This window comes from Filicampus tigris, chromosome 4, assembly GCF_054856515.1.
Source record: "Filicampus tigris isolate MCC_2025a chromosome 4, RoL_Ftig_1.0, whole genome shotgun sequence".
Classification (NCBI taxonomy): domain Eukaryota; kingdom Metazoa; phylum Chordata; class Actinopteri; order Syngnathiformes; family Syngnathidae; genus Filicampus; species Filicampus tigris.
In genome coordinates, this window is record NC_141220.1 from 4,267,258 (window position 1) to 4,279,273 (window position 12,016).

The window sequence follows — 12,016 nt, forward strand, 5'->3', positions numbered from 1 at the left end:
CCGGATTCGGTGGTTAAATGTTTAACAAACAGCGATGGCGGATTTGAGGTACGAGTTAAGCACTATATATGACAACAACAACAACAATCTGGGCGTGTCAGCCAATAGCAACTGGTGGGTGCAAGGGAAGGCCCAGTCAACAACTTGACGTCACATTCGTTTCCAACACGTCGCCTTGCATTAAAATTAACCTGGGGATGGGAACACCAGATATTTATAAAATTTTACAATATTGCTCCATTTCCCCATCAACACGTCGAAATGGGGCTGGCAGCCCTTTAAGATCAAGTTTTCCATGTAACATTTTGCACTACAATTCTTTTGTATTTCTATCTGTTCATTGAATATATATGCACTTAAGGAGGCCAACTTCCTTTGTTGTGTAATGCCGTGCGCTAAATGAAGTGTGAGTCCTGGTTATAACAAGGATGTGGCCTTTTAAAAATAGAAAGAGGCACTAAGAGAGCAAGAGTTTTCAAAAGGTGGAAACTAAAATTTGTTTATATCAAGATGATAAGAAATGAAAAAATATTGACTGGAGATAAAAACAATTATAATATATTATAAGGCAGAATAATGACTACATACAATTGTTTGCAAAACACTACCTTTTTTCTTTGAGCAGGTTGAGGGAAAGTCTTTATCCTCTACTTTGACAGACGGCCTGTTGCACTTCATCCTACAGAAAAATGACCGCCTGGCACCAGAACAAAGTCTAGATGGCCCAGGTGTGATGTCGGTCTTCACTGGAAGACCAGCTGCAAATACAAAAAACAAAAAAATTCATCATCACCAGCCAAAATGATTGTTCACCCACATGTATCCATACATGCATACATAGATTGTAAGGATTCATTGCAGTCAATAGAATGTACACAACATGGTACATTTACATTTCATTAGCACATTCCACAATGTCAGGATGAGGGCAGGAGCACAGTTGAGTCACCTCAAGACGTAGTGAGCAGATATTGGCTTACTTTTAGCATCGATGAGCCTTTCACGGGGGGCTGTATCAGAAGAAGACAGCTGTTCTTTGACCTTGGCAATATCCTTGGGATGTAAATAGTCAAACAGACTCTGACCTATGAGGTCATTCTGGAAAAAAGAAAGCAACACAGAAATGTCAGTTGTGGCACTTGGTCATAACTCCAACTTACGCTGGATGTCTTACTATGTGTTACTGTAGCTCTATTGAATAGCTTGATACCTAGACTACTAAGCATGGTAGAATGTCAAATATAATCAATGCAGTTGAAATGATTTTGCACTTCTACAGGCTGACAAGATACATTACGAACTTTACAACATCATACATATTTTACATGGTATATTGCAAACACTCAATGCGTACCTGGCTGTAGTTAAGAATCTTGTAAACTGATTCCGAAACAAAAAGAATTTTTCCTCGATCACATCCAACCACAAACAGGAAGCCATCAGCAGCCTGCATGGAAACAGATAATGCACAAATATAAATTTTCCGATTTTGGAACCAGTTCAGCATACAATTCTCAAGAAATAAGTACACCATAGTCCTCCTGGGAACATGTATATGGTGTGTGTGTTGTAGCCAAGCCTTTCGGGGAAACATTCATTTAGCTCTTTGTAGTATGTTGGGAGACGTGATCTCAAAGCCCTGTCTGATTTTATGTTTGGGACATTTGGAAGTGGCTTTGCATAAAGAAGTCCAATATTCTGTCATTGTTGTCCTGGTGGCCGAGAAAAAGGCTAGAACAAAGAACGGTCTATAGACTGAAGTTCCGTCATTTAAACGATGACTGTCAATCGTGGATAATAAACTGTGCTTGACACAGACTGCTTCATGTAAAGACTGAAACTGACGGAAAATCTCTCTCTGGAAAACTGGGAGAAAAGGTTGGCATTAACTTCAAAGAGGTGGATTATTTAGTGATCTCTGCAAGTAGCCAATCATATTGCACCTTGCTTAGAAGTCTCCTCAAAAAAGAAAAGGACACATTAGCGGTGACTGACTGAGATTACTGAAACCTTTGACTTTGTAATACCAAGGTAAACCATCAAACCAGTAATCGGCCCATGCCTAAAATCAATTATACACGGTGCCCATCCCCCACCATGTGTCCGCATATGCACGCACAAATAAAAGTTTTATTCTCTGTGTAGCACTCACCCTTAGTATCAAATGTTTCAGCTCATCATCAGAAAGGAAGGAAGGCTTGTAGTTGGCCTCTGTATATGGATTTGCTGCTCCTGTATGGAAGAGTAAACACACTAATTACAAAGTAGGAATAGTCAGGGCACGAGGAACGACTGCTGCAAGTTCCCTATTGTTTCTGTAGAAATGTATTATTATTATTATTATTATTATTATTATTATTATTATCAGAGCAGGGCATTCCGTCTGTCCGTCCATCCATCCTCGACGGATGCCCAGCCTGTCGTGTGTGTAATCCGGGATAGCAATTTTGATTTGTTAACATTTAGTACCTTACCCTTGGCATGCGACGTATGTCCTTGTGTGGGACATCATAAGACCGTAAAAATCCGGACCGTCGGAATGCAAGGATGGAAGCACTTTAAAAGGTTGAGGACGGATGCGGTCGGAGGACAATTATTTTTATCAATAAGGACGGCGGGACGAGGACCGAAGGGTACTTAGGTCGCGGATGGAGGGTGGACTGGCAAAAAAGGGTAAAGTGCCCAGCTCTGATTATTATTCTTATTATCCGTAAAGACTCGCATTTTTCTAAATGACAATGAAAACTCACCTAACTTTGCACATACATTGGGCTCGGGAAAATATTCATTTTAAATTTTTCTTACAGGAATACGCAAAAATGGGTCTGTAGCGCTCTCTACAGAGGGTTAACGGAGCCCTGTCACGGTACTTATGACAATTTAGAAACATTTCTTTTGAATACCATTTCTCAACCTGACCAACTAATTATATTTGTGATACTTTGCTGCAGGTTAACTAACACTGGTAGTCGCAGCGACGTGGTAACTGATTAGCAGCAAGGGGAAAAGTTTGATCAAAGGTTCCTGTCTTGAGTAATTGATTTGATTAAAACAGTAACCACTGAATATAAGGATTAACAGCCACACATCATCCAGTACTTTACTGAAAATGAATTGGGAGAGAATTGATGGAAAAAGCTGAAAAAATTAAGATGTTTTGATTTTCTGGAAATTGCTTCAAAAGTAATTTGGAATAATATTCAATAATATGCATTCTATGTTCTAATACTCATTGCTTACTATAAATTAGTGTTAACTGGGAATGCACGATAACATCGACCCGATTATTAATGAGTTGATATAAGTAATTATGATGTTCTCGTTGAATATGAAAACAACAAAATAAAAAAAATACATCCAAGAATGGAGATGAAAAGAATTGCCGTCGGTACATTTGGGTTGACAAATCATGTGCTCTTTTCGAGTGCCTGTCGTAAACTCTCCTCTGACCAGACAACAAAAAGTGCGTGGATTGTGTGGGACTTCTCGGTGAGCATATCAAGTGCTCTTTTCTATTGAGTAGGGCCTGGCGTAAAAGTGCAATGAGCTCACAGGAAACAAACATGGCATTGATCATATGGGATTTCTTCACTGTTGACATTTTGTGCACTATGCACACCGAATGTTCAGCAAACACGAGGAGCAAGCCTAGGAAGATGCCTGCTCTGCTAAAGAAACTCCCCCAAAGACAGCCACAAAAAAAGACCTGGGGCTTGCATTTGAGAAGTGCAAAACTTTGCCAGAGACGACAAGAGGGCTACAAGATTTTGTAATTTCATCATGCAAATGATGGGGCGCTTGGCAACCTTTACCCTTGTTGAGGACGTTGGCTTAGGTCAGCAAATAAACCACTTATCGCAATGGTTTGGACCTGCTGCTATTTTTTTTGTAAAATACGACGTGACGGACTCTTGCATACACTGATCAATGGAAATAAGGACAAAACCTTCACTACTGATTTATGGGCATGTGATGTTAGTTAGCCCTGCTAGCATTGCTAGGTCTGACCACGTAGTTGGCTGGAGGAGAACTTCATACTATACAGGGCCGTACTGCATGCCGTGCCCTCAGTTGTGCATTTATCTGTATTTTTTTTTTTTTAATAATACACATTGTCAGCTTCCAGTTGTTGTTAGTGCACTTTATGAATCCTTACCCATGGGTTATTGGACTCAGGGAAGCCTTTATTTTTTAATTTTGTATCTCCCATGTGGATCCAGTATAGTGACATTGAGAAATTGAGTAATTTCAACAACGTAAAACTACATCTTGCGAGTGATCAATGATGTTGCACGATTTCATGCATCTGTATCTTCATGTATGTACACTTCATTTGACATTCATTTACTCTAGCTTTTTATCATGCACTGAAATATGGCCAGGGGTGCACATAACTGGTACGCAGGTACACATGCGCACCAGAAATCACTGATGCGTAACGTCAGTTGAGTCACGACGTGCCTTTGTGAGTCAACGTAATAAGTCCGCATTCACTGTAATAGCAGCAGAGAAAGTTGAAAACCCTCATGGCTCACATAAGTCGCATATGGGAGCGCTTTGCAAACATACTCAACGAACACACCACCTCCGCAAAGGCTAACTTCAAAATAAAGCTTACCAAATAATACATTGCGTCAATAGCCTTCGTAGACTTTTACTTTGAAGTTGACTTCCGTTTTTTGATGTCTCAATTTGCTACCTACATCAACACAACGCCATCCCGAAGTCATATTCAGTCGCTAATTTAGGACGCTAACAAACCGCTAGTTAATTATGCTGTCATTGTATGATACGACTCAAGTCTCCGGCGATAGTGGCTAGCAGCTGTTATCATTAGCAACAAGTGCCTGGCCGGTAGTTCAACAGCTTGGCTTCCTTTTTTTTAACTTCTTTTTCAAAATGGAGATTATTTTGTAATGCGCTGTCCATGTGTAAAAGAAGGTGCCTTAAATTGTACTTCAAGGTCTTTTTCATTATGAAAATAAAATAAAATAAAACCCTGTCTTCATTTATTTTATAAAAATACTTTTGCTCATCAAATAATTTTAAGAAAACATTCAGCTCAAAATGTCTGACAGAATACCTTGTTATTTTACACACTGTACCACGTATAAAATAAGAACATTCTTATTTTATACGTGGTACAGTGTATAAAATAACAAGGCATCCTGCCTTATATTGCGTTCTTAAATCCTAAATGGCCATATTAGACATTAGGAGTTGTTTTTTTTTAATGGACAAAAGTGGACAAAAAGATAAATGAAGTCAAAGTTCTCATTAACTTTTTTTTTTTTTTTTTTGCTGATCCGAAAACACAATCCTATCCATGACTCAAAATCCGTTACCAATCTGAACCGTAACCTATGTGATCTGTTGAACCACTTGTGAATACCAAAGTCAATCTCCTGGAACTATGTGAGTACCCCATGAAAAAAATTATGTGCACCCCTGAATATGGCAAAACTTTACATTTAACAAGCCATTCAAAAAGAATTTCTTTTTAAAAAAATGTGCAATTCAAGAAACAGCTGTTTTTTAATTTTATTTTTGTTATATAGTGATGTCATAGTTGGTTAGGACAAAAGTATTTCTTTCCTCCATGTGTGCAAAAACTATAGCTAATTCTATATTTTTAAAAATTAATAAGTTATCGGCATCGGTTTTGTCTTGAGAAACAAGAATTTATGGGAATCAGTTATGTTGTACATAGTGTTCACAGCAAATTATGGCAGCTATTCTTTTGGAAGTTGCACTGTTATCAGTAGTAAGTGATGTAGTCCATTCTAACCTCTGAGTGTCTTCATGTGCTGAACAGCCATGCGAAGAACTGTGAGCTTGTCCAGTTTACGGGACATGGCATTACATGTGGGCACCAGTGACGCCAGCTCGTCAATAAAGCTGTTCATCTTGTCCCTTCGACGTTTCTCGATTTGGCTGTGCGCCTCTCTGTGAAGAAGCATAGATGAAATTCAAGCATTAACATTAACACATTCTGTGCAATACCTGTTCAACCGAAGACAAATTCATCAGCCTAAACTGGAGACATGACTCACGTGCAATTCCTATTATCCATCACTTTGTATAAGAGGTGCAACAATTAATCGATCAATCGACAACTGATCAATAATCCAATTCATTGATAATTATTTTATAAACGATTGTTTAGATACCTTTATTCATTTAAAATTGTCCAAATCCTCAAAACTTCAGCTTTCTCAAAGGTCAATATTCTCAGTTTTCCATAATCCTCTAGGAAAGCAGACCGATTCTTTGTGTTGAAACAAAATGAAAAATTATTTTAATTTTCATTTTTGCCTATTTTCCATTATGTTACGGACAAAATCAATAACCATAATTTCTGTTTGTGCATTTTCTGCACCGTCAATTTGAAACAAACCTGTTTTTAAAGGGATGCAAATTAAAAACGTGAATTGTTTTTCTGTTCATCAATTCATCAACAGAATAATCGATTATTAAAATAATCATTAGTTGCAGCCCTACCTTGTATTTTTCTAAAAATTGGACAAACCCTCTCATAAGGCACAAGCTATTACCATATTTTTAGGACTATAAATCGTGACTATAAGCCAAATTGTATATCATATTAAAATTTGAGCTCGGACTGGCACCCAAAATCCACATTCCATAATCGTGTTGAAGTTCTGTGCATTACCACTAGCCCTAATGCACCAAAAGTATTTGCCAACTGCTAAGACAGAAGAAGAAGAAATGGAGAAAGAAGAAGAAAAGGAAAAAAATAATAATAATAATTAGTAGTAGTAGTAGTAGCAGCAGCTATCATGCATTACCACCAGTAGCCACATCCTTTATCGCATCCTAAAGTAGGTGGTGGTAATGCACCAAAAGTATATGCCAACCACCAAAAGAAAGTTGAAGATATGGAAGAAGAAGAGTAGTCATGGCAACAAATGTGTGACATACAGCTAGTTTAGAAACAAGGGTTCCTGATGCCACAACAAGGATTTACAGCAGGGCCCGGCCAATTAATCGGCTGTCCGATTAAAATCCAGCAATTATGGCCTTTCAAACATCGACAAAAGAAAAAAAAAAACGGTTAAATGGCTGCTGTTTGCCAATTGTTTATACCTTACTATACTTTAAGCATTTACAGCAGTTGTACACAGGTAAGTAACACTGGTTTCATGACACATAATTCTGTACAATCTTTGATCCTTCAATATGTGTAATCACATTTGTTGATAAGGTCATTTTTATGGGCCTGTCCTTCAACACAGCGAACCTTGACAAGCAATGCTTAGGTGAGCAATAGAAGTTGTACAAGTAATTGAGATTGGATGCCACTATTTTACACACAACCTAAAGTCACGGATTGTTTAGACATATGTAATAAAAGAAAAATAGGGCAACCTAAACGTGTTTAAATAGGTAATATGCAATCAGCAAGCGACTGGTGCTTGAACTGTTCCCTTTCATTGTACTCCAGCACTCCTTTTTTGAAGCACTCAGAATAACCGAATGTCACATTTGAACAACGCTCTGAGTTTCCAAACAATCGGGGCACAGCAGTACGCATATTTCCGAGAGCATGATTAGGGAAGAGGGATTTTGGTTGCGATTTCGAGCACTATACTGTTCTTGGTGTTCGTTTTTGTAAAATAAATATGACCCAGAAAATACGACTTATACTCCGGAGCGACTTCTAGTCCGGAAAATACAGTACTCTTAAACGTCAGAAAAATAATGACTGAAATAGGAATGTCACATTTTTTAGGTCTAATTTCATTTTCAAGACTTGAGAAACACACTTTTAACATTACCATATTTACCTGTTCTTGCTTAATTTCAGCTTTACACCCACATCTTTCCTGACCTGTACTGTACTCTTCTGATGAGTAATGCTCTTAAACACATCATCTCTAATCAGGTAAAACGACAATATATGTGGGCGGAAAAGTAAAGCACCAACTTTACAGAGAAAGAAAAAAGTTATATACCTGGCATTCTTTATTCGGCCTGGTTGGTCACTGAGAAAAGAAAACAATTTACAGTGAAAAAAAGATATGATGAATATTCTCCAAGGGTTAAAGAGCTTTTTTAACAACTCTCAATCTTGTGCAACATACTTCCAGATATTTTGACAGTACAAGTTGGGCCTCAACGATGTCCTGTTTTTTGATTGAAATCGTGATTCCAAACAACGCGATCACGTGATCGTCAAAACTTTCGCAGTGCTCCTGATTGACCCAGAATCTGCTACATCAACTATGTCACACATAAACTCAGTATCCCTCCTCTCTAGCCAAGCTCACCAATCAGAAGCCGCATGCTAGTCGTGACACGTCACGAAAACCAATCAGTTCCGGGCTGCTGCTCGCAAACTGGGAGGAATACTAACACTAAAACGTACCGCACCGAGGAACAAACTATGAGCTGCTCTTGCTACCTGGTGCCGCTAAACATTATGCTCCCGCGGTGTAGATCCTCTGCTTAAAGTAACTAATCCTCGCATCCGTGGGGGCAAATAACCTACACTTCTAACAAGCATCGTTATCACTTAAGGCGGACGAGGAGTAACAACACCAACAGAGAGCGCACGAGAAGCCAATGCTAATTGCTAAGTTAATATTGTGTCGCCAAACATCAGAAAAAGTGCGTTGTGTGTAGTACACTTCACAGAAATTCGGCTGGAACTGCATTTAGGGGAAGAGAAACCAGCTATGAACAGCAAATTAGCAGGTAAATAAATACGCGTGTAGAGTGAAAATAATATTACAGCACGCACACGCCTGGCAATATCGGAAATGAATCAGCTGCGTCAGATAGGTCAAGGTGTTTATAAAGGTCAAAGTGTATTATTTAATATGTATAATATCAGCGATGTATTTTTTTTTCTGAGATCAACACGATGATAGGGCTCAAAACAACTGCTTTATACATTTTTACATCAATTTAACTTTGCTAAGAGACATGTTATTTGTTACATTTATTTCATTACATAGAAAAAGCGCAGGTTTACATGAAATGTGAAATTTGAATGAAAAGAATCAGAGAGAAGAATCAATTCTTTCTGCCTCTTAACAGGAAATATTTACTTTTCATAATTTATTCAAAAACCCTGATACTTCCATTATATATGTTTTGACCCTTACATTTATATCACGATAGGTACAATTTCTGTAAAGGGATTCTATTTATACCATGATATGATTTTTATACCATATCGCTCAGCCCTCAGTCTCCACTTGAAGCAAAACTATGAAAAAATATGAACATATAATCTTACATTTATGTACAAAGAACAGGTTAAAAGGTTAAAACCAAAAGGTTTGGGTTACAAACAACCTTAAAAAGGACTGCCTCCCAGCTGCTTTTAGTGTGCTTACATTGCAAGAGTAATAGCGTTCGGTTTGACGGTGTGATTTACAGTTGTGACCAAAATAGCTCCCCCCTTATAAAATTAGACAGAACCCTTGATTTTTCAACGGAAATTGCCATTAACAATACATGCTTGTTATTTGAGAAACAAAAATGGAAGAGTCTTCTCTTGATTTGTTGGCAGTTGTGGCTCAGAAAGGGTACACTATTAACTAGGGGATTACTCATTTTGCATTTCTCATTTTTGCCCTTTTTTGTTTAAACTCATTGCATCAATAAAATAGTGTAATGAAAATTGTTAACTTTAGCCTTTGTGGTGTATTTGTTTCTCAAATACCGTGTGTTGTTAATTGACATTTTCATGGAGAGTTTTGTCTAAATTCATAAGGGGGCTAATGATTTCTATCACAACTGTAAGTTTATGTTTTGACTCGCTTATTTTTCAATGTTAATGTACATGAATACTGCACTGAAGCGTGATTTTGTGTGTGTGTGTGTGGGGGGGGGGGGATTCCTGCATTGAAGCACAATTTCTGTCAGAAAAACAACAATTCAATCTTTTCCTGAAATGGTTCAGCCCTAGTACAAACAGATAAAAAAAAAAACTCTTAATCATACATCTCTTCAAAATAGTTGATCGAAAACACAATGCAATAACAACAACTGTATTCCACCTATGTTTCCAGCTGGAACATATTGAAGCAATAATAAAAATAAGAATAATCCATCTTTGTACTGAGTGAGCTAGATAAATATTTCTCCAAATAGATGCCATCACTGCCACGAGCATGGTCTGTCAAACACATAAAGCACCCCCCACCACTAAGAGGGGAAGTTACTTACTTTTTATTCTCAAAAAAACGTGAGCTACAATATGTAACTGGATCAGGTCATTGAAACTCTCATTCAGAAACAACTTAAGGAGCCCATTTGACCTCTTATGTCAACTCTCACCATAAAAACAAAGACTGGAAAAATCACATGTCATAAATGTGTAAGTTCCCTGAACAGTATTGAAAAGAATCATACGTCATGTGGAGACAGCATCTTGTACAAAGTGGCCTCCACCCAAAAGATACATCGCTATGTGCACTTGACTAAATAAACAACCCTGGTTAATATACTGTAAGAGGAAATACGGTATGTGAGCCTGCTGCACATTTCCCTGCTGTAGGCTAAGCAAATGATTCATTGACTAATAGTGCCACGTGACAAGACATCAATTCCAATGTATTTGAAGGGTACATTATTTTTCTCCCTTTCAGAAGTTTTATGCAATGGTGGCATCTTACCTTCCCAGTTTATCTTTGTCAGGGTCCATATCACTAATGAGGAAGAGAGACAACAAAGCTTTACAAGAATATTCAAACAGATGCAACAGTACAATACATTTTCACTCACTACAATAAGTTTACCAGTTTAGAAAGAATTCACTGAAGCTAATGTAGCATTTCCAATGTTTTGTGACTGTTAAATGTTTGAACTTACTCAAATGAGAAGCCATCGATTCTGTAAAGAAACATATTGATTGGTTAGTGTTTATTGTTGTATAGACTTTCAATTTTCTTCACATAGTTATGATGCTAATGTTAAATGTTGATATTTTTTCACAAAAATCAATCAGGAAAAAAAAACCTCAGAGTTTGTTTATTGTAGCAAAAAACTATGATACAGTAGTGTACATACACTTTGGTTTCTTCTTGTTCCTTCTGTACTTACTGATATTCTGTGGTGCTGCCTTTCCTTTTCCGAGTGTAGTCCATGCCAGGAGTGCTGATAGAGCTGGAGATGATATCGGTAGAGCTGGGAGACATGAAGTCAGTCATTGTAGAGGAGATGTCCATCCTTTGGTCTGCCATCAGGTCATCTGTTAGAAAAGAGCGCAACTGTTGATGTGGTAACACAGCTGAGGAACCTGCACGGTTAAAACATGCGGGCATTAATATCTGTCTGAAATGGTAGAAGGTGTGTTGTTAAAATCAGTACACATTAAAACTCCTTATAATTAATATGTATTTTGATGTTACAGAATCCGCCATAGCGTTAATGTTTAGCAGATTTAGTGGATGGGAATGCCACACTGTTAAATTTTAGGTTGTAGTTATTTCCCTCAAGAAACAAGAACTACAGGAGGCACTCGACACTTTTGCTCAAATGAAAACATGCTCGTGAAGATGTGGTCCGGTTTGTTTAGCAGTCTCTGATTCTCAATGCGAGTTCAATCAGACGGATAAAGATACAGCAGATGCAGCAGTCCAGTTGGCAATAAGCTTAACAATAACATTAGGAAATAGGATTTTTTTTTTTTTTTTAATAAACTGATGGATTCGATCTCAATTAATCAATCAGTCAACCTCTATGTGGACCATTTGGAATTTCTTACATTTCTTCATAAATCATAAAATGTAGTCTGATTGTCATATAAATCACAAGAATATACAATCTGCTTAAACTAATACCACACCAAATGGTATGTGTGTCGTAAAACTGCCCAAGCCAAAATGAATTTAAATTTGACCTTAAAAGCTCATATGTACGGAATTGACAAAGACTAAAACGAAGGGCATTTTCGCATCGTATTAGGTTTAGAAAATGTTTCAGTTATCTTTTTTTTTTTTTTTATACACTGGTTTAGTATTATAACTTGTTTACAAAAATG

The 12,016-nt window shown here is 37.5% G+C and overlaps 1 protein-coding gene across 3 annotated transcripts in view; it reads right to left on the reverse strand.

The window, feature by feature from the left end:
• Nucleotides 1-12,016, reverse strand: part of bmal1a (basic helix-loop-helix ARNT like 1a) — a 39,075-nt gene that overhangs the window by 16,082 nt on the left and 10,977 nt on the right. For 2 of the 3 annotated variants that reach the window (XM_086028107.1, XM_086028106.1), the window contains exons 4-12: nucleotides 11,077-11,224; nucleotides 10,846-10,866; nucleotides 10,650-10,682; nucleotides 7,977-8,006; nucleotides 5,789-5,946; nucleotides 2,153-2,232; nucleotides 1,355-1,447; nucleotides 981-1,098; nucleotides 609-758 (exon numbers count right to left, since the gene is read on the reverse strand). In XM_086028107.1, the coding sequence (XP_085884233.1) occupies nucleotides 609-758; nucleotides 981-1,098; nucleotides 1,355-1,447; nucleotides 2,153-2,232; nucleotides 5,789-5,946; nucleotides 7,977-8,006; nucleotides 10,650-10,682; nucleotides 10,846-10,866; nucleotides 11,077-11,224 (831 nt within the window). The remainder of the gene's footprint in view (nucleotides 1-608; nucleotides 759-980; nucleotides 1,099-1,354; nucleotides 1,448-2,152; nucleotides 2,233-5,788; nucleotides 5,947-7,976; nucleotides 8,007-10,649; nucleotides 10,683-10,845; nucleotides 10,867-11,076; nucleotides 11,225-12,016) is intronic. The other variant, XM_086028108.1, reaches the window with a different exon arrangement.